The 24179-nt window shown below is 38.1% G+C and overlaps 1 protein-coding gene and 1 long non-coding RNA gene across 3 annotated transcripts in view; one reads left to right on the forward strand and one right to left on the reverse strand.

The window, feature by feature from the left end:
- LOC131962507 (uncharacterized) overlaps window positions 1–24179 on the reverse strand; it is a 234028-nt gene that overhangs the window by 28917 nt on the left and 180932 nt on the right. The window lies entirely within an intron of this gene.
- The window catches only part of pparg (peroxisome proliferator-activated receptor gamma), a 38911-nt gene that overhangs the window by 8185 nt on the left and 6547 nt on the right, over window positions 1–24179 (forward strand). For both annotated transcript variants that reach the window (XM_059327405.1, XM_059327399.1), the window contains exons 2-5: window positions 9392–9688; window positions 10251–10417; window positions 14103–14241; window positions 21587–21786. In XM_059327405.1, the coding sequence (XP_059183388.1) occupies window positions 9392–9688; window positions 10251–10417; window positions 14103–14241; window positions 21587–21786 (803 nt within the window). The remainder of the gene's footprint in view (window positions 1–9391; window positions 9689–10250; window positions 10418–14102; window positions 14242–21586; window positions 21787–24179) is intronic.

Here is a 24179-nt window from a genome sequence, read left to right on the forward strand (position 1 = left end):
CGCTAATGAATTTCACCACTTTCCCGCATTTCACAACAAAGAAATAAGAGTTATCAGAACTATTGTCCCTTGTTTTGAACCCCAACTTAAAGATATAAGTAACAACAACTCAACAACGTGTTTTTGAGCAGACAACTGGCTTCCTTTGTTGTGCTAACTTACATTATTGCCCTAAATGTCAATAATTTATATTTCCAAGTTTTACCAACTTAAATCACTGTTTTAGGCCAAAAAATACAAGTTGGCTTTTTTGCAGTGCACCTACTGTAGGTAAAACACTGACTATGGATATGTAACTTATACAACTCCACTTCGAAATTCTGAACGATCCCTTTAAATTAACACCAAATACAGTTGTAATCTTAGCATACCTATTGCCCAAAGTCTTATCTCTGTATCACTTGTTCAGCATGTGTGTCTTTCTGTCAAGACTAAAGACAACTTTGCTCATTGGTGAAAACATTATGTGTTTGTCCAGTCTCCAGGTTTGTGCTCAGTTTTTACTCAGTCCTCTGTGCTTTTGTTCCACATTTCCACTGGCTCAACAAAACACACACACTGCAGCCCCTCAGCGACAACGGCTAGATGGTTAGTGGCAAGAAGCCAACAACCACACTGCCTGCTCCCACTTACAAATGTTTAAGTGTGAACACAGAGTAAGAGTTTAGCTAGAGAGGCATATGGTCATGTTTACAACTGAGGTTACATTACATTACATTATGGTTACATTGCTATGAAACCTTTATCAGGTGAAGAACCGTATTTGGTAACTTCAGCGCCAGCGGATATCCAAAATAAAAAATAATATTTTGAGAAAAAAGTTGCAAATTTACTAGATTAAAGTGGCAGAACTACAAGAAAAAAAGTTGCAGATTTAAGAGATTTAAAGTAGCAAATCTGCGTGGAAAAAAAATCACAGATTTATGAGGAAGAAGTGGGGAAAAAAGCAACTTTTCTTGCAGATTCACCATTTTAAATCTCCTAAATCTGCGACTTTTTTTGCACAGATTTGCCACTTTAAATCTCTTAAATCTGCAACTTTTTTTCTTGTAGATTTGCCACTTTAATCTAGTAAATTTGCACCCCATTTTGATATCCACTGAAGTTACCAAATATAGTTCTTCGCCTGATAAAAGGTTAAGGGATAACATGGTGCATGAAATGACACTCACAATATAGACAAAAATGTACAGAAACACAAGTCTCTTGTTAAATGATAAACAATTCAAAGTATGATATTATCCGAGAAGTCATTTTTCACAGATGTTCCCACGCCTGATTATATTCAAGCAGCAGTGTCAACTTGTACCTGAGGTTTATTTTTCAACCTCAATTATTGCACCTTTTTAAAACTGTTAAACATGGTGGTAAATGTGTCGTGATGTGGGCAGGCACTTTGTGTGAGCTTTCATATTTATTTTTGTGCCAAGCTTTTGTGTGTGTGTTAATCTTTTGAAGAACTTTCCCTCTTGGAAAACGTGCAGTTCAACATTCTTTCTGATCATCTCCGCATTACTAGAAGGATTATCAGCTCGGAGCACACTTGTTGTACCAGAGTAGTAAAAGTCACAACTGTCAAGCTGATGTCAGACCACTTGACCCAACCTGTCCAACCTCAACCCATTTGGTTAAAATAACACGATTGTTGATGAATGACTGATGAATGCAGACAAGCAGAGACTCTCTGTCTGTCTCAACTGTTCAGTCAGTCCGCCTCATCTGCCTCTTTTCCTTACAAAGTTTTTTCATATTTTTTCAGTTTCCAGTTTTCAAGTTTTGCTTGGTCATATTATGTGCACCCCGGTATGGTCACGTAAAAATGAACAAAGAAATGTCCCCATCATCACAAACAATAAGGAGAAACCACTTCTTCTTCCCTTCTTTGGTCTGGGAACATGTGCAAATATGCATTACTGCATATTTCATTTGATATAATTTGAACACATTAACAGCCAGAGACAAATTACTCTACTGGATGCTGTGTTCTCTTAGTTTATTTATTAATTTATATGTTGAATGGACAATGTACATTGATCAACATCTCTGTAAACATGCCAATATCACCCAGATATTGAATAACACATTGAAAATAACAATAAAACAAGACATTAAAGCAGTTAAATCAGACAATATCTGTATTTTTTTTAATGTGTCCATTGTTATTAATACAGTGGTATATGCACAGGTTGTACTGTAGTACAGGGGGGGGGGCAACCTTTACTGACTAAAGAGCCATTGTTGGACAAAAAAAAAGAGAAAATCGCGAATCGGAATGGAGCCGCAAACCTTATATTGAGCCTAAAATGAAAATTAAACAGCCTAATAAGTCTAAATTAGCCTACCAACATTATTAATAGTCATATTGAGCATTTCTTAATATGATTTTGAAAACTAGTCTATCTCGGGGAACTCAAAATTAAACTCAAAATTGGCAAAAGTTAAAAGTTAAGGCGCCTATGAAGCACATTTTAGTTGACTTAAATGTCTTTTTTAATATGCTGTAAAAAGGCTATACAATTTTACAATTGAGGAATACAAATAGCTTTTGGTCTACACCATTTTAATGTAAAAATATGTATATAATTTTTTTGTCTCAGCCACAGAGAGGCCCTGCAGGCGGCCTAAAGAGCCACATGAGGCTCTGGAGCCACAGGTTGGCCACCCCTGCTATAGTAGATATTCCAATAAGAATAGGAACAACTTGAGGTTTCTGACTAGTTTATGAACTCTCATAATTTGGTTAGTAATTGATGTGTTTTTATAATTAAATCCGAGACTTAGCACGCCTTTTATTGTGTTGGTATTGCATGAGGAGGTGAGTGCGTCACAGCTGCCACATCAACGCTTGGAGAGAAGTGCAACTAGAGAGGCATGATGGGGTCGCCTGTCACAATGAAGCAACAGGAAATCATCTGCATCTGATGTCTACCACCTCACACACACACACACACACACACACACACACACACAGAGACACATCTAGGCCTACAGAAGAGCACACAAATAAAAGAAAAAAATGTGAAGCATACTAGCATACATATATTAGTATATTCTGTACAATTATACTGAGACATGCTCACATAAAAAAAGAGGAATGAAGGACACACACACACACACACACACACACACACACACACAACACACACACACACACACAGACACACATAGGCCTTCAGAAGAGCACACGAATAAAAAAAAAATGTGAAGCATACTAGCATACATATATTAGTATATTCTGTACAATTATACTGAGACATGCTCACATAAAAAAAGAGGAATGAAGGACACACACACACACACACGCACGCACGCACGCACGCACACACACACACACACACACAATCATAGACCACATGATAGTTAGCTGTCTGAACTTCTGCTGAGCCCAGACTCTGTCAGAGAGAGAAAATGCGTGTGTAGTTCCCTTTCTACCGGTCATCACTTCCTGAGGAAAAGCATGACCACACACACATACAGCAGTCTCCTCTCACTGTCACTTAGTTGTTGGTCAGTGAGCTGACACTGAAAACTGAAACAGGAGACACAGGGTGAGTGGACTGTTCTGTACATTGTGTGTGTGTGTGTGTGTATGTGTGTGTGTGTGTGTGTCACTGTTAGTTCATCCTGTTAAATCAATGCATGAGTTGTAGATAGCTACAATACATGCAAAGATCAGTTTACTGCTTCATCTGATAAAGGCTTTAATTGTGCTGTCACATAGCCTCAATACATACATTTGCACTTCTAAGTCTGGTGCGCAGTGAGGCCATTTGCACTTCTCCTATATGAGGTGTCAGTGATTATCAGTGAGATACTGCAGGTCAACCAACTCTCAGACACTTCATCGCCTTGTTAGCTTGCTTTTGTTAGTGTGCGTTGTGATATTCGGTAGTATCAGTGATCTTAAAACCTGCACTTCATATCTGTAGATATCTGTAATTAGTCCGTTGTGTTTTTGTTTGCATTGCAGAGACCAGGGGCTCAGTTCAAATTAAGAGATTTAGGTAAGAATTAGACATGAAGTTGTTGTGATATTTTAGGATTAAAGAATATCTTCAATTGTGTGATGATTTAAACGTCTGTGTGCATATTTGCCAAATATGTGGATGATTATGCTGTATAAAATTCTGAATATTTTCTGTAATTTGAGCCCATTTGTGAGAAGCCTCCCCCGTAGTCTGACCTCAGGTTGACCTGATGTTTGTCAGTGCTCCACATTTCTAGTTTGGAAGTTTAAAGATAAAATTTTGAAGCAAAATCAAGAGAAATCAGTGGGTGCTGTTTTACTCAGAGCGGTGCCAAGAAGACAGAGATTATGGTTTCTAGCCTCCCACTGTGCCAAGCTTTGAGCTTTCATGAGTAAATTCAGTACCAACCGAGCAAGTGGGTTGTCAGACACGAGCAGACTCTCGTTTCTGTCGAGAGGGCAGTCCAGACCTCTGGCTGACACTTTGCGTGCACTTGTTTTTTTCTTACTCTCCGTTTTGATCATATAGGTGCAGAAGGGGAATGCCCTTTTCAGGTAATTCTGCCTGTAGTGGCTTCACACCAGCAGAATAATAAAAAAAAGTGCCAGTTTCCTGAAAAGTGAGGCAGGCAACATTTCTACCCTGCTGACACTGAGTTTCTGCTCAGTAACTAACATGATAAAAATCAGCCACTTTAAAAATAAAGCAGAGAATAATTGCAACACGTGATTTTTCCTCTGTGTCCCACAGTTTCCTAATGCTGGACCAAGCAGGCAACACTTTGTCTTTTCAAAGAAATTGCGAGGCAGACGTGCAGGCGGGCATATCTTAGTCACTGACACTGAACCACATGCTATTTTACATGAGGAGGTCAGGAAGTCACGGAGCTGTGTGCACTAACTCTCTACCACTTTCTTTCTCTGTGTGTCACACATACACATTCATATATACGAGACAACTATGATAACACAAATGGCTCACTCTACATGAAAAAAGCCTTCCTCTTTAGGGGAAATACTCTGCAACACAAATCTTTTTGTTGTCAGGATGTTATAAAGGCAACAGCAAGAACATTTGTCAAGTGCTAGCCTGAGTATATACACTGAAAAAAGGAGATTTTTTGGCCGTGTAATTATTATTTCAATCATCTTTATAAATTCTACAAAGAAATTCAGTGCTTTTACTTTGAAATAGCAGGTTGTCATGTGGTGCATTACTTAGTGATTGTTTGTTATTATGTGTCCTCAGTTTTGTCTGTAAATTGAATCATTCCGAGTAATGTGAACTAAACCAGTTCATTGGCTTAATTAGTTGAGATTTCCAATTAAAATGTAATTGAGGAACATCAGTGAATCTGCAATTTACTTGTGTATTTTCATAAAAAAATTAAGTGGTTCTATTAAAAAAATACTACTTAGAAACAGCCTGAGTAAAGATACTTAACACTTAACACTTTCTGTGTGGAAAAACTTGTCAGCTAGCTTTTTTAAGTAAATGTCACTCCAATTTTTTTCAGTGTATATATCTGCTTTAAGTTTACTTTGCTTACTTTGTGATGTATGAAAAAAAGACAATATATTGAAACAGTATCATGATCATGTTTTCATTTCTATGTATCCACATTTTTGAATTTTCAGAAGCATTCCACTTAATTTCCAACAAAATACAGTTCAATGTTCAAATCTCTAAACATGATTCCAAGAGTGGTTTTGCTGAAGTGTCTTCTCATTATGTAGTCCTCACCCTCAGAGACGGAGCTTTATTTAAACAGAAAAGATAACAGTTGTAATGCCTCTGAATGCAGCAGGGCAGGTTTTGCCTTTTGTCTCACTACACTAAATATACCAGACTGGCCTCTTCGTTTTCTTCTCCCGTGTCCTGAACTACTCACCTTGTACGTTTGCTTTTCTTGACTGTTTAATAATTTACTGTGTAGGAGGCAACTACGCCCATGAAGGAAATGATGATGATACTGGATCATTTCTGACTAAAGTGTTTAGTCAATGTAAGCTTTTTGCATCCTCTGTCTTTTTATTGAGTTTTTGTTTGAGTGTTTTCCTTCTTTGTACGTTCTTTATACGTATTCTGATAATAAGCCCATTCAATAAATCCAATAAAACTCCAGTTGCAAAGCTACAGACACTTTCCGTGCAGTAATCTGATCCCCAGCCTTTTGCTTCAGTTCGTTTTTGGACCGAATTGATGCTGCTGTGAAGAAACATGTGGGTTAAACAACATTTCATCCATTTTGCAACTTTGTCCCTGAAGGAAAAGTTTCACATCTTTCTGCTTGACCTGGTTTCACCTCATTTTTCCTGAACGGCTGCTTCCAGACTGGGAGAACTGCCTCATTCTCTCTCCAGAACTTACAGTATTATAACTGTACGAGCTGTTGTGGGTCAGTCTGTACTTTTGATTATTCCACTACTGCCTCAGATAATAAGATTAAGATTAATATTAAGATTCTTCAAGATTTCACATGAAAAAGTTGATGCTTTTTACTCTGTGTGGGGGCACACACACACCTTTAACGCATGAAGCGCCAATCCGCTTTCATCAGTACAGTAGCTTGTCAGACCTGCCTGCCAGTTTGCCGTTGGCCTTTTGTTATTATGTCATGACTGAGGCAATAGCTGATAAAAAAAAAAAAGTACTCCTACACACTTACCTGGAAGACAAGTTCTGTCATGTGGAAACCTGAGAACAAGCAGGAGACTCCAGCGTAAATGTCATGCACGTGCTTAAACACACACACCTTTTCAAACACAATAAACACTGCATAAACCTTACTAATAATCTGTCACCTTTTGTAAAGCCTGACAGGCTGTTTGCCCACACAGCACTCACAGATTCAAACATGTTGAAATCAGTGGATTTTCTGCTACAGTGTTCCCCGAAAGCTCTCAGGAGACACGTTACAGTGCAAACTTGTTTTTACCTTCAATTACGACATGATTTGAGCACTTTGGTTTAACTGCCATGCTGCAACCGCCTCCCTTTTTACTTTCTAAGTTGTGTTCACGAGCCTGCTGACTACTGAGCATGAATTTCCTCAGATAAGGGGTTTTTCTTGAAGCCTCAAGAGTACAGTTTAATTTCTTGAAGTGGTCTGGGGACTCGCTCTCTGTCACCCCTTTCACTTTATCTCTCTGACTCTGAATCTCAAGAGCTCTCTCCCACTAGATTTCTGTTTCCATATAATGACTAAATGCCAACCGGGACACAAGTTGCTCCAATGCTTCATCTATTTTAAGTTTGGATCGGCTGGCAACCGGCCAACAAGTGGAAAAATAACCAGGTTTCTGTGGTTATTAATAGTCAGCATTTTCCCTCGCAGCAGCTTCCAGCACAGTGGAAGCTACTGCCTGTGGACACACACACACACACACACACACACACACTTTCTTTCTCTTGTTCTGAAACAATGTCAGTCAGTGTGAATTTTAAGTGGATCCCCTGCTGATTACCGTTGACACGGCCACAACAAGTAAAAAGGAAACAATAAGTATTTGAGAGAAGAGGATGTTTGCTGCACAGGGATGTTTTGCCAAGTAATTTGGAGCCATTTCAAGCCATTTATATACCCGGAGCTGCTGTGCCATCCGAGTATTGCTATTTTAGTTTTGTACTGTTGCATAATTCATTGCATTCTTTGTTACATTTTTTTTTCCAAATCAGGTACTCAGGGTTGATTAGAGGAGGTTTATTTTAAGACTTGTGTTAGTTACAAAAGGTTGTTTGGCAGGCCAGGCGGTCCGGTGGTCAGACCTTTTACACTATTGATTATTTATAAACTTAGTTTGGCTTTTCCTTTTCTGAGTTGTTTTTTTTTAATTTAAGCTCAAATCAAGGTCAGTTTTGAAGCATGACTTCCTCCTTCTCAAAAAGAAATAGAAAAAAGAAAGAAGCGTGGGAAACGAAATAGTTTCCATTATTGATATTCAAAAACATACTTGGAATTTTCCTTCCTGGACAAAGTATTCTGCCTTGAAAATGATTAACGAAATATTTTTTATTTAATGAGAACAAAAAGTGGTGCCTTGAAAATCCACTATTCAATTTGACTAATTTTGATTTCAAGGTTAAGATTTGTTTCAAATTGATTGAAATGCAGTTGTCGATGCAATTGTATCGATTCAAAAATGATCAACAGGTCATTAGTTTTATTCCACAGCAACTTTTCAATTTCTTCTTTAAAAAGACACTACATAGCAACATGCTACAAAAAGGAAAGATTAAAAAACCCTAGAGGTTCTTAAGAGTTTTATAGCATTTGTGGCCAGCACGGTTTTTCAATTAACCATTCGTTGCACATTTTAAAAAGAAGATGCAGTTCTTTCCACTCCAAAAATTAAAATCTTACATCCTTGGCCCCAGACAGACTGAGGCTCAAACTGTCCTGCTCTCTGTGTCCTTTGGTTGGGTAATCACATAGCGAACCACCCAAACAGCAACAGAGGAAGACGGTGTTTTGAGAAAAAGAGACGTTTCTCAGTGCCAGAGTTCGTCTTGTTCTCGCTGTGACACAATCTGCCTCCCTGTTTACTAGATAACAGACAGACTGCAAGGCAAGGCGAGTTTATTTGTATAGCACAATTCAACACAAGGTAATTCAAAGTGCTTTACATACACATTAAAAACAGCAAGACACAATTGAAAACAGTAAAAACAGTCAATTAAAACAGGGAAATAGAAATAAAAATATAAATAGGATAAAATAAGATACAGCAGGATAAAAAAACTGCAGGAACCAGTTGGAGGACCAATGGGTACTCGTGATGTGGGCTTTTTTTTTTTTTTACTCATATTTAACCCTTGTGTGATGTTCATATTTTTGTTACTCAGCCAGTGTTTGTGGGTCTGATGGACCCGTTGCATTTTGTGGCTTTTAATGCCTCACAATCAAATACTTTTATGTTAAAATACTGAACAGATGATGCACAACACAAGCTGAACACATGAACACAGAGTAAACATATCAGTCAAGACAGACTGAACATCAATTTCCACACTTCTATTAGCCCCGGGTCCACTGGACCCGGACATCTTATATGTAATAGAAATGTGTAGGGGGGGTGTATGGTGTGTGGTCATTAAATATCTATTCTGATATATGTTCTTCACAGAAAATGAGCCAAAGTCAGTGAGTCTCAGTTTGAAAAATTAATTAATTGTATCATTTTTCTTTTAATAAGAAATGAAAACGGGTCCCACAGACCCGAACACCACACAAGGGTTAATCATTAACACTATGCACAGCGGCATCTCTAGTCATTTGATCTCACTCTCTCTTTAACTTTTCCTCTTCCTCCCCTCCTCTCTCTGGGTCTTTCTAGTGTTGTTTTCTTTTAACAAGGCCACATACAGTCAATAAAGGATATTGCATCAGCTGTGGCGTCACTGTTTCATCTCTCTCTCCACAGTTGACATGGTGGACACCCAGCAGCTCTTTGCCTGGCCTGTCGGTTTCAGTCTGAACGCCGTGGACCTGCCAGAGCTGGACGACAGCTCCCACTCCCTCGACATGAAGCATTTATCCACGTTAGACTACGCCTCCATCTCCTCCGCCTCCATACAGTCCTCCTTGTCTCCCTCGCTTGTGTCCTCCATCTCCTCTGCTGGTGTGACCTATGACCCCAGCCCACCGCAGAACGAGGAACACCTGACCAACATGGACTACACAAACATGCACAGCTACAGGACGGAGCCAGACACACACAGTAAGTTCAGCCCATGAAATAGGTCAACCAGAGCTAAAACATATTTTTTTCTTTAAGCTGATTGAAATGCACACAAAGCATGAAAAGCAAGATACATACGGAGCTCGTACAGAGTTGGGTAAAAGGGCATTTGTTTACTCTGAACCTTATGCATGGAATATGCGCCAGAAAGAATGGAAATTAACTGATTTAGTTTCTTTGAGCACTTTTAAATCCAAACTGAGAGTTATTGAGGCCAATTCCATATTATGCACTTGTTTCTCATGACGTGTTTAAGGTCTGTATGTTATGTAAATATGTAACTGTATTCTGCCTCTTGGCCAGGGCTCCCTTGAAAAAGAGGTTCTTAATCTCAATGGGTTAAATAAAGGTTAAATAAAAAATAAATAAAAATGTGGTTGTGAAGATACTGATTAGTGTCTGCATCATTTGCAGAAACCAGGTTTAACCAATTAAGTATTAAACCTGAAACTAGATGTAAGAGGTGACGAGACTAGGTTTTAGCTTTCTATCTGCCTACTTGGTGTCCTTCCTTCCTGCCTGATGATGTTTTTGCTTTCAGATTTGATCAAGCTGGAGCCAGAATCGCCTCCAGGGTACTCTGATAATCCAGGCTTCTCCAAGGTCCAGGAGGATTCGTCGCCGGCAGCATTGAACATCGAGTGTCGTGTGTGTGGAGACAAAGCTTCGGGGTTTCACTATGGCGTCCACGCCTGTGAAGGCTGTAAGGTACGACAGAAAGATAGCAGAACTTACAATGAAACAGCATGTATAAAGAAACTGGGGAAGATCAAGGCGACTTTTCTTTTTTTTTTTTTTTTACAGTTCACACCCAAAGATGCTCAATTTACTATCACAAAAGACAGAAAGTAAGAAAGAAAAGCTGTAAAACCCCTCGGCTTTTGAGGCTGAATGTAACTTAGGATGTAATTTAGGTTTTTCTTAAAAAATTACTTAAATTTTGAATCAGTTATTAAATAGTTGCAGATTAATTAATTGGCTGATTTTAGCTCATCAGTGCACATCAAACTGAACAGACTGCCTTTTGCTTTGTGGGACTAAAGGCATCTCAAACTTGAAAGTTTTTTTTTATTTTGAGGGTAATTTTCTTTTTTCAAAATCTATTTGATTGGGTTTTTTTTCATGTTATTATTTGAGAGATGCATATATTGGCTTAAATTGCAGTGCACATCAGCGAAGAATGAAATGATTGCTACTCTCAGAAAGTAATACTCAAGATCAAGTTAAAAATGAAAAAAAATATATATGTATTACCACCCATGGCACGCTTCCAGTCATGGCAGGAAATGGCAATGCATTTTACAATTTCGTCTGTGAATCATTAAGTTTTGTTTCTCTGCCAGTCGTGCTTTTCTCTTGCATTGATCACACTCAGGTGACAGATGTTGGTGGAATAAATAAATGTAATCTTTTTGATGTCTGTCACTTTAACCACAAGCCCCATACATTTTCCACTCAGCGAGGGCTCAACACGGCTTCTGCTTCTAAAGACGCACGCCCAGCCCCTTAAACTCTGTCTTATTGCCTGTCAGTAGAGTATAAATAACTAATAGAGTGTGGGGGAAGTTTCGCACATATTTCCATTTTCTTTGAAACATTGAGATGCTCTAAGAAGAGTAGCTTTAAATTGTGACATTGTCCTTCAAAGACATCTGAATGAATTTTCAGAAATGGCAGGAGTCTGCAGATTATTTTTGTACTATGAAAAAAAAATCTTGACATGCACATGAAAATAGAAACTGTGAAAAGAAATCTCTCTATATATTGCATCAGCAATTTCCACAACACGGTTGCATGATTTCCACCTGTATGATGTAACTCAATGCAATTTTACAACATTACTTCTGGTGATATTCTGTGTTTCTTGTTGTCAACAAATCCCATTAAAAGACCAAAACTAGCATTGTATAGATTTTACTAACAAATACAAAGTCTGATTCATCTTCAGTCAGTCAGTCAGTAAGGTTCCTTTGGGTGATGTGTTTCATTTTTAGCATGAACTTGGTCACTGTGGTCTATTTTAACTCTATCTCACATGCAACACAACACAACAGGTGTGCAATGATTTGCAAAATGAATGAACTGTTATGTAAAATGGATTATTGTAAATGTATATGCACAAAAAGAATAATACATATATGTCACATCTTGGCCATAAAATTGTGACAAAACTGGTATACTAACCGTTAAGGAATTAATTAGAACAAATCCAACAAATAGATTGGAGGAATCTGTAAAGTCAGTAGTGAGCTGGAAGAGTGAAAATGTGCTGCATGGCTGCTACGCTGTTAAAACAAGGAAAAGGAAACCAGAAAACACATACACACGCAAGATGTGTGGTGGAGAGATCTGCCACAAAAAGACAGCTGCTGCTCGGGCTTTCATGCATGGGGCCCAAGTGTCCCCATGCATGAAATCATTCATCATTCATTCACTCTTATAAAGAGTGAATGAGTGAGAGAGATAGAGAGAGGAAATATAGTATTCAACAAATTCAGTATTTACCCCTATTTGAGTAAGTGGTTTCTTAAAATGAGGATGTTTTTTAGGATGTTTTTGCCTGTTTTAAAAAGGAAAGTATGTATTTGTTACGAGAAGATTTCTGTATTTCATGAATGAACCATCATAGAATCACAAACAGGACAGGGAGTCTGAAACTCTTAAGGCAGGGACTAACTTACTGTTGGTTTTCAAGTTAAGTTAAGTCAAAATGTGTTGTACCACCAGGGTAGATCTGCAGCCAGGTATAATAATAATAATAATAATATATTTTATTTGTAGAGCACTTTTCATACAGAAATCTCAAAGTGCTACAGAAACCAGAAACAAGAAAGAGACAACTCATTAAAATCAGCAGTAGATAAAAAAAAAGACACGGGTAATAAAGTACATTATGCAGAGACAAAAATAAATAAATAAATAAATAAAAATAAGGTATGTACACACATTCTTCACAAAATGCAACAATCTAGTCAGTCACGGGGACAAACGGTACAAGTGTGGGATCACATTAAAGGTTTTGTTTTTTCATGGGATTTGCTGAAACAAAGAATACCACCAGCCTTGTCCCTTAAAGAATAAAACAACACAACCACTAACTCCAGCCTTGAGCATGACTGTAGGGACGAATCAGCACCTCTCTGACACAGTCAGCAGTGTTGTGTCAGATTTAGTACAGCGTACGAGGCATTTCAGTCATACTGTACCTTCAGAGGCTGAATGAAGGTAAGGTACAGTAGTCATTGTTCTGCTGGAGTCTCAGGGGAGACTCACCAGAAGAGGGGGTCAGCCAAGCAGGCAAACACTTAATTGTTTCAAAACAGAAAACATTCTTTATTGAGGTGGAGCCTTGACCCCCTTTAACTTCCTCCTTCTTTAAATAACTTCGGATTTTAAAAAAGAAACATCTGTGGATCACAGGAATGCAGATGCCAAACACACCATCCTTCACGTAGTACAAGTCCACATGTGGTTTTGTATGCTTGAAAAAAATGAAATAATCATTCTCCTCATCGTTCTTACAGCCTTCAGGCCTTATCTTTCTGTGTCTATACAATTCCTCTTTCCATTAGCTTTCTTAGTCAGCATAGACAAACACCGCAGCCGTCAACAAACTTGTGACTGTGTGTAGGAGTGTGTGTGTGTGTGTGTGTGTGCTGGCAGTGTGACCAGGGCTACATAGTTACTAGCTGAGATAAGCACAAGTCTTATGGCTCCTTTAGTCCTAAGGTTGAAAACATCAAAGCATAAATCCACCCTGAAGCTTTTAATCATGGGCAGTATGATTGACTTCCTCAGATTAAAACAAGCAGGTATCTAATCTGCATGTATCAGTCGATAGACGCTCTGTGGAGCTGCTCTACCAACAGGAAACTTGAGTCAGATGATGAATATTGAAGTAGAAGATGGAAAAATAACTGAAAAGAACAGAAAAGTGAATTTTCACTCAACATAATCGATTGCCATTTTATCTTTTTTTCTTTCTTTTTCCTTTTTCATCTTCCATTCATTAAGTATTTTATTTTACTTTATTTTTCTATATCTTATCATACTTTTACTGTCTCATTTGCCAACACAAATTAGACCTCAGTCATATTTTTTTTCATATTTTCATAGTCGTGAAGATATCTTTAGCGACACTCTCTGACAAAAGTGAATTTTCACTCAACATAATCAATTGCCATTTTATCTTTTTTCTTTCTTTTTCCTTTTTCATCTTCCATTCATTAAGTTGTTTTTTTTTTTACTTTATTTTTCCATATCTTATCATACTTTTACTGTCTCATTTGCCAACACAAATTAGACCTCAGTCATATTTTTTTCATATTTTCATAGTCGTGAAGATATCTTTAGCGACACTCTCTGAAGTAACTGTTTCTCCTCTTTCTTGCAGGGATTTTTCAGACGCACAATCCGGTTAAAGTTGGTGTACGATCACTGTGATCTCCACTGTCGCATTCACAAGAAGTCCCGCAACAAATGCCAATACTGTCGCTTCCAGAAGTGCCTCAATGTCGGCATGTCACACAACGGTAAGAAGATGATGCAATCACACACAGAAACCAATCCAATCTATATCCAAAGTATATGTAATGTAGCTGATCCTTTATTTAAAACACACTAGTGTGTGAAATGAAAGAACAAATGAACCCCCCCATATACGCTCACTATAAATAAGCAGACACAGGTTAAAAGGGCAATTCTTCTTTGAAATTGTGGCCCAGGAAACGCGTCTTTGCAGACCAGCTCCTCTGCCTCTGATGCCCCTTGAGAAAAGCAGACACTTCTTCACCACACTGCTGCCAATTTGGTCTTCGAGCGATGCACACCACAGCCTTATATGTTGCCAGATGCTTCCTCTGTGGTCTTCAACCTGTATCATATGTCTCCGTTCCCATCACTAGTTCAATGTACCTGCCACCCCGACAGCATGATTTAAAGCTGGAATTAACTGAAGGCTAACTTTAACCGGTTTATTTACAGCTTGTTTTTAGTGACACGTTAATAAACAGTGTTGTTTGTGCACCAGAGTTCGCAAAAAGAGATTAAAATTAAAACTGTCTTTGAAGTCCTATAAACTTGTATTACAGCTATAATCTAGAGCAGCTATTGTCAACCTTGGGGTCGGGACCCCAGTTGGGGTCGCGAGATGATTTCTGGGGGTCGCCAAATGATTTTGGAAGTCAGCTCTGTCTCCACTGTGTTAAAGTGTTCATGTGTTTTAGTCTTTATGGTAATTTTGTGTCTTTTTTTGGTAATTTTGTGTCTTTATTTGGTAATTTTGTTTCCTTTTTTTGGTCAATTTGTGTCTTTTTTTATCATTTTGTGGTCAATTTGTGCCTTTTTGGTAATTTTGTGTCTTTTTTAGTCCTTTTGTGTCTTTTTTGGTAATTTTGTGTCTTTTTTTTTTGTCATTTTATGTCTTTTTTTAATCCTTTTGTGGTCAATTTGTACCTTTTTTGGTCATTTTTCCAGTGATTACACAGCACCATTTGAGCACACAGAAATGTTAAAACTTAGACATGCTATGTTAAAACCCAATCAAAAATCTGATAAAATCAGCAAATCCTCATGCACAAGCCTTGCTCAGCCATGATGCACCCACATGTTTGTTTTAACCTGTGCATGCCCAGTCTTGGTAGACTGCAGGAACTGGCGACACCTCCCACGCTGAGCCGCCTGCAGGACCATCAATTGTTCCATCAATTGTTCCATCAATCGTAACGCAGTTTGATATGGCTTCTTCTGTTGTCGCTGTTTCGATTCACAAGCTGCGTCTGATTCGTCTGATTATGTTAGTTCACATTTATTGGCAACAGATATGTAGTGTATTTTCTGCTACAGATTTACATTACTCTAATACTAAAAGTTCTGCTGTGTTAAAAGGCCTCTGTATGAACCTTTGTTCAGAACAGCCAGTCTTCAGGTAGAAACTGGTTCAAACCAGTATAATGACCATTAATATCTGGGAATTGTCAGCCAGTAAAGGCATTGGAACTTGAATATAAACAAGTATAGGTTGTATCCTTTTAAAAAGTAGACTTAGCAGCGTGCTCGTGTCCGGGAAAACGTACACATGCATGGGCTGTAACATTTGAATTAAATGATCTTACACACAGACAGAGAGTCAGACGAACTGTCTTCAGGGCTTCATTGGACTCGGGAAACCTTTTTTCAGCAGGCTCAAATTGACAAAGTTTTGTCTCCGCTGTATTTAGGCAGCGTTCTGATTGATTGACAATAAGGAAAACTAAAAGGAACATCGACTTGGTTTTTAATCCACTCTTCTCACTCAGAGGGGTGGTAAATTTTACACCACAAATATACATTATCTGAAGTGTGAGTGTTGCTGCAATACGCAGTGATAACGTCAGTTTGTTCAACGCATTGCCTGCCATGGTAAAGGCTAGTACAATATACGACAATAAACTAAGTACAGTATCTAGAAAAATCATGTACTTAATAATACAATTTGCTCCTTGCCCTCAATCGTGATTGTTAATCCGTAGAATTGTTTTGTTTTGTAAGCCTTTGTTTTCCATTAGAGTGCATCAACCGGTACAGCTGGAGCCCGTTTTCATATTCGTTGAATATGAGTTTGGTCCTGATGTGTGTGGGCGTGCAGGTTGTGCTTGATTGACACCTCCCTGACTCTCCCTTTTTTGTTAAGGTGGAACAACCTAAAACGTTCCCTCTTTTGACATGCAAACTTTGATTCTTATTAAACCTAGTTTCACACAACTTGAGTCATAAAGTTTGATCACATTTGTTTACGTCCAACAAAAGTGCTTCACAGTCTGCACTGAAACATCCAGAGTACCTGCAGCTTCAGAATATGCCTGATCAGATAAATAATTGAAAATACCTATACAGGTACAAAGGGCCCTGTTGTTGCTATCTACACCTGATATCAACATGCCATCTGTGTCTACTTCTGTTATAACATAAACTCAGCTGTTAACAAAAGCGAACATTTACTGAGATTCACTGAGGACACTTGAGGACAGGATTGCTTTTTTTACTGACAGGTTGCACCACTGTAAATATTTGAAGCACATTGCATTGTGGGATTGTTTGCAGAAATGCAAACAATTAAACATGCAGTAATCTACATGCAATAGAAGCTATGTTGTTAGTTCCACTGTGGGAATTTTTGAGTGCATGTCAAAAAAATTGGGCTTAATTCAGACAGCATTTGCCCTTACCTAATATCAGACAGTTTCCGTCTGACATTGCCCTCACTCATACCGATATCTGTGGGGGTGGGGGATTCAATGTTCCCTAACCATTCAATAGAGCACAATGTATCTTCCTGAGTCTGGTTTTGTCTGTGGTTTTAAAAGTAAAGAAGAAGTGAAAACGAGTCATGATGTCGGGCAATATTAAGAAGACATGCCAGTAATTAGGACCACCTCAACAGCAGCGTGTGTCTGGTCCATAGCTGCTGCCATTGTTGTTATTACTCCTCTGTCGTTCTGGCGTAGCTTCAACACTTGATTAGCCTGGCTAACACCAGACTAATCTCAAATGAGATCTAGTCTGGCAACCAACAATGCATTTCTCCGTAGAGGAGGTGTGGTTTACGGTTTATTGGGCGCTTAGAATGTTTATCAAAAGCGTCTGTAGGTAGCTCTTAGCCAATCAGATCAGTTATACCAGATGACGTAGTAGAGCAACAGAAATGGTTTGTTGTGTGTGTGTCTGTGAGAGAGTGTTGCTTGCTGCTTTGCTTCTCCAGTTCACGCTTTCTGCAAGATTATTTATTTTCACGCTTTATTCCCCCTCATGTCATTCAGCCACACACATCCACTGATTTTATGGGCAATAAACAAGCTGCTGCGGGTCTCTGGGGGCTCCGCTGTCCCCCGGCTCGTAGCCAGATCACTGGCGTTACGGTAGCGGGGCTAGTAGCAGGGCTAGTAGCGGTAACGCTACCGCTATTAGCCCCGCTACCTAATAGCGGTAACGATACCGCTACCGTAACGCCGGTGAGCCGGGGGACAGCGGAGCCGCTAAGAGACCTTTCGCCTTTCAACTTTGGCTCTAAACTATTTAAAACACCGTCTACAGCTAAAGAGAGTTTTGCGTCTGCTGCAGCCATGTTGGATCCGTAAGAAAACTACAAGCTTCCGTCTGCCGAGTAGTACGCGTCATCGTCTTGCCGTCACTCCCCGCTCTGTGATTGGATCCCTAAAACAGGGCTAAGAAACCTCTTTGGTTGCCAGACCCCTTGGCAGTTCGAAATGAAATCGAGCGCGCAAGGCAGTCTGGGTATACCCAGGCTAACACTTGATACCAATTTGACAATGTCATTAGTCCCATTGGAACGTTTGCTTTTTAACTGAGAAAATGCCATTTCATGTCATGGTACCAGACAAATCAGCAAACTCAGTGGAGAGGATGGATCCAAAGGTCTGGACTAAGGCATGTCTCAGGCATGTCTGCCTGTTTTGTTTGTTTAAGATGTCTAGTCTAGTTAAAATGTGATTTGTGGTGATTACACATACTGCAATCTCTTCCCTTAACCTCTTGTGACCCTGCGTCCTCATATGTGGACATTTAATTTTAGGTTTGCTAGACCTTATACTTCATTCTGCTTAACTATAACCTGTTGTCCTCATAGTACACACTCTGGTAAAAGCACTATACATCAATCAGTGTAAAAACCAGATGGCAGCATCTTGGTAAAGTCAATCTACAGCTTATCCCCAGACAAAAGTGGACCAGGTACAAAAGCTGATCAGAATTTATGGAAAAAAACTTGTTTATTTGTGCTTCATAAGGTTTGTCGTTTGATATTCTGTACAAGTTTGACGATTTTTAGCAATAGCAACAAGCTACGACACTGCTAATCAGTAAGTACTCATTTGAAAAGGAATAGACTTTTACTACCGTTCTTCCAAAGAGAGGATGTAAATGTAAGGAAATAAACAGTTTTATACACTGGCGAATTAATTGTGTTTTACAGTAAAATAAACCCTTTTTTTAAAACTACTTCCTGTTCAAAGACAATGCTTAGTTTTTGTACTTATCAGGTTCTACTAATTCAAAAATATCTAGGGGAAAGTAACAATACATACCAAACAAAAGCTTGGGTCTCAGGAGGTTAATTAAGACAATGGCAATTTAATTTGAGGTGGTTTGGGAACTTGAGTGACTTGCCTTTTCTGTTTTGTAAATGTGTTTTTTTTTTTTTTTTTTTAATTAAACTGGAATCTGACTACTGAGGATTTAAGGCTCAATATATAGACAGTATGATACTGGCATCTACTATATTTCGTTTTTTAGTTTCTCCTCTCCTGCCACTTTACCTCTCTGAACAGTTTAGTTCTAGTTCAGGCTCCTATTTCAGCTGTAAAAGGAAAAGTGGATTAACTGGTTTCACATGTTTTGGCTGTTATAAAATGCCTCAGATTACAGTGGTCAAGCTTTGCAACAGGATATTTACAGTAATGGCCTAAATGTTCATTCTCAACAAATCAAACTAATTTATAATGACATTTGGGAATATATACAAGTGGACTGTAGGAAAAAATGGGTCAGCCAAAAGCATGAAAATATGGCACTTTCTCTCTCCTTTGTATCACTTGACTTATTTCATGAGGTACAGCCAGTTCTTTGAAAGTCTGATCCGTGTGGGTTTTTAATTTATCAATGATTGACATCTCAGAGTACATAGACCGCAACTGATTTCTTCAACCTGCTGTGTCACCGCTGTGGGCTCGCTGCCAGCTGGTGGTAGAGCCACTTTAGTTTGTATTCATTTGCTTAAGGTGTGCATTCATCACAGTCAGCATTACACAACCACACACACTCAGGAGTAAACGCTGAACACAGACTTAAAGGGAGGAATAATTTATGACTTCCACTAACAGAAAAAAAGAGGGTTTAACCATTTCACAATTTCAGTTAGATTACAAAGAACGTTTTTACGATATTCACCATAAAACATATATTACAAGGTTTTTTTTGCACTTTGTCAAGTGTAATGCAACTTTAATGAATTAGTTTTGACTTCAGTAATGTAAAACAATTGAAAAAAATAGTTAAATAGCAACATGGTCTCACAGAAATCCGTGAAATAGCCACGGAATCGCTCAAATTTCCGTGAAACTGACACAGATTTCGCTACAATGCAAGTTAATGACAGTCATATTTTTCTGGCGAGATCTTCACCACAAAGTGATTATGTACATTCACTGAGTGAAGATTTAGAAAATAAAACATATATTTCTCGCTAGAAATGGGATCAACTGTCCGCCATGTTTTTTGTTCTGACTGCTGGGACCTTGAAAGTCACGTGACTTGGAACAAACCAATAGCCACGGGATATGACTGTCATTAACTTGCATTGTAGCGAAATCCGTGTCAGTTTCACGGAAATTTGAGCGATTCCGTGGCTATTCCACGGATTTTGAGTTAAGCGAAATCCGTGGCTATTTCACAGATTTCTGTGAGACCAGGTTGTTTAATAGGTATTTTCTTTTATTGTTAGAAATACAACCACTTTTGAAAAAGTAATGAAGTTATGATTACGATTCAGTTTTTAATCATAATCTCCTGAAATCTAAATTGATTTAAAATGAATTAATTTATTTAGGGTATTAGAAATATGACATAATGCCATAAAAGTAAATCCTTAAATATATACACATAGTTTAAACAATCTTGCACAAAACACAACCCGTCTTCTTAAAAATTGAAATCAAAATGTAATTAAGTATATGTACTATGTGATATAACCTGCAGCAACAGGAGAAGGGAGCAGAAAAGGGAATTGTGTAACGCATAAGATAGTTCTTCAGGTTTTGCAATGGACTGTGAATACATTACCAATGAATAAAACGTATTATTAAAGGTAACTACTCTTGCAACTCTTGTAATTGCTCGATGAGACACGCCTCGTAAAGTCACAAGAGATAGATTGTTTGCGTGCCGTTGTCCGTGGCGTTGCATGAGCCGTGATTCTTTCATAAAAGCTGTCTGAGTAGTGATTGCTTGTCTTTTAAAGTCGTTTCACAATTTTTATTTCCCCCAAAATATTCTTGAGCAAAAGCCAAAACAAACATTTAACCGATCAGAACTTAATTCCTTCACATTTTAATGCCATTCATTCTCCAAGGCATCTGCATTGAATGTGTGTAGGTGTTTGTTTGCTGTAGATAACAGGTCATTTTGTGGACATTAGCTAGTCGATCTGATTCCTTGATCATCGTCCAAACATTAAAGAAGTGATAGATGTGAAAGAAATTAAACCGCCATCACAGCAGATGCAGGCTCTAAAACTGGAGCTGTCTCACAAGCATCAAAGAAGAGATGTAAAGTAAAAAAAAAGTTCAGGTAACACTTTACAATAACCAACTAAGTGATGTTTATAGATGGTTTATAAACCAATTATTAACTATTTACAAAGTGCTATACATATTCAATCTTTAAATGTTTTCAACCAATTTCTTAAAGGTATATGAATAATCATTAATATACTTAATATGGTGTTAAAAATGTTAAAATGAGTGCAACTAAAACTATTAATGAACTATTAATTACAATTGAATTGTTTGTTAATGGTAAAGTAACTATAAACTTACATTAATATACCATCTATTTGTCATTTATAAATGATTTAGTTAGTTAAACATAAAAAAATGTTGTAATTACCATTCTAAATGGCCTATATACGGTTTATAAATGATGATTAAACATTAATAAACTATCCGTTTACCATTTATAAATGATGGTTATTGTATAGTGTTACCAAAGTTCAGTGATAAAAGAACACAAAAGAATGTTATATGGGTTATATTTCTTGTTGTGAACATCAGCCCTGTGTTGCATTTCTGCACTAATTTGTGTTTCTGTCTCCGTTTCCTCTCCCAGCTATTCGTTTTGGCCGAATGCCACAGGCGGAGAAGGAGAAACTGCTGGCTGAGTTCTCATCTGACATGGTGCACATGCACCCAGAGGCAGCAGATCTAAGGGCTCTGGCCCGGCATCTGTACGAAGCCTATCTGAAATACTTCCCCCTCACCAAGGCCAAGGCCAGGGCCATCCTCTCTGGGAAGAGCGGAGACAACGTGGTAAGTAGCACTGCCTTAATCCTGCTTTATTTGGATAATGTAATGGTGTGGGAGTGCTGCATGTTGCCTGCATGAGCCAAATACTTTCTATTGAATTTTCTGCTGGATATCATTACTGGCCCATTGAAGAGACGGACAAATACAGCTCAATAGCTTTATGAATCCCAGAACCTGGTCTCACAGAAATCCGTGAAATAGCCACGGATTTGCTTAACTCAAAATCCGTGGAATAGCCACGGAATCACTCAAATTTCCGTGAAACTAACACAGATTTTCGCTACAATGCAAGTTAATATTTTTTCCTATTGGTTTGTTCCAAGTCACATGACTTTTAAGGTCCCGGCAGTCAGAACAAAAAACATGGCGGACAGTTCTCTCATTTTTAGTGAAAAAAATCAATATTTTGACTTAGTTTCTGCATAAAAATGGATTTTGATCACATTTCTTGCGAGAAATATATGTTTTATTTTCTAAATATTCACTCAGTGAATGTACATAATCACTTTGTATGTTGGAATAGCCACGGGATATGACTGTCATTAACTTGCATTGTAGCGAAATCCGTGTCAGTTTTACGGAAATTTGAGTGATTCCGTGGCTATTCCACGGATTTTGAGTTAAGCGAATCCGTGGCTATTTCACCGATTCCTGTGAGACCAGGTTGGAATCCCATATCACAAACAACCCAAACACCAACCGAACAGCACACGGTGTTCACTTAAACGTATCCAGTCAAAGAAATGCACAAAAATCACCTGCGTTGTATCACAGAATTAAATAAGCACTTGCTTAGGAAAAACAACAGCAAACAGTTTAGAAGCTTTAACCCATAAGAACCCATGGTGACACGTGTGTAACAAACACTTTAAATCTTCTAGAATCTCCCATATTCAGCTTTATGCGACACATACTGTGTCACTGGAAACAGAAATGTGTAAAAGTATCATTTTAAAAAGCGTATTTTTTTGTTACTAGGCTAAGTTTAAACCAATTTAACAATTCTAATCCATTAATAGGGTGTCCTGTGTTGCATTTAACTTGTTCTGACCATATTTCCTGAACAAATTGAAGTCACAATTTTGATATGTGTTATGGAGATGCAAAAGAAAAAGGCAAATTTGTGTCTCTGTAAGCAGAAAATGTGTCTAGTTTTTTTCTATTTTAAAATAAAAAATATCATAAACATAAATACCATAAACGCCCATTGTAACTTATATGTCACATCACAGATTTTTGACATTTAGGGGTAGTATTTTTTTTTTTTAAACATCAAAAATGTGTTCTATGTGGTCCACTTATAGGACACATCCTTTAAGGATAACTGGGTCTGGGTTCTTATGGGTTAAACTTGAAGTGGTTCAAACTTTTCAACTGATTACATGTGTTAACAGTTTCTGCCACGTTCAGTTTAGCTCAGTTGAGGTTTATTCGGCCTATTATTGCTGCTCAAACAGGAAAAGTAGAACGACTGGTTTTTCAATGCCTTGGCTGTTAAAAGCACCTCAGATTACAGTGGTCAAGCTCTGCAGCAGGATAACAGGCTTGTCAGCAGTCTGTTATACTTTAATGGTTTCAACATTGCTACTAGACACATCAAACTAATTTACTAAGACATTTGGTGATTTACACAAAGGGACCGTAGGAGAAAGTTGTTGGCGGAAAGCATGAAAATGTGAGATATCATCTCCTTCTTTTTCACACAACGTAAGATATTGAATCTCAGTATTCAAAGGAGACCTAATCAGGAAATCCACATCAACTGAATTACAAGTGGCAGACAAAAGAAAAATGTGAAGAATATTTAATAATCATCCACAGTGCATTTGTGGAGATCATCGAAGCTGATTATCTTCCTTTGGAAATATGTTCAATATGTTTTCATACCTCATTCGGAAAGAAGTAATCTTCATCATGTAACCTTTAAAAGGATTGATTCAAATAAATCCTTTTGAATATTACTAACTGCTGAATCTGACAATGAGCAGGAGCTTTTGACAGTTAGGATCAAGAACTTATAAAGATATTAACATTTATTTAAATTATAGTTTTATTGTGAATAGAGGAGAGGAATGAAAATCAGTGTGCAAATTGAAACAAAACGCACCAATTACAGTTGTTGCCCTCTATAGTTATTATAATTAATACTATCATTTTTGGTATTAGCCTACTTTTGGCTCTACAACTGAGAACCCACTGTACAAGCAGCATCTGTTGCTTCTCTCTGTGAGGTCACATGAGCTCAAGGCAGCTCTGCTTCGCTTTCGTCTGATTGTTATGACTGTTCATCACAGCGATAGCAGTCCCGTGGCATTAATCTGTTGGTTCGAGGAAGTCTTACCACAGCAAACATTCTGAAACACATTGGGAGGATGATTCAGACGATTTTTATCTTT

Source organism: Centropristis striata, chromosome 3 (genome assembly GCF_030273125.1).
Source record: "Centropristis striata isolate RG_2023a ecotype Rhode Island chromosome 3, C.striata_1.0, whole genome shotgun sequence".
Lineage (NCBI taxonomy): Eukaryota > Metazoa > Chordata > Actinopteri > Perciformes > Serranidae > Centropristis > Centropristis striata.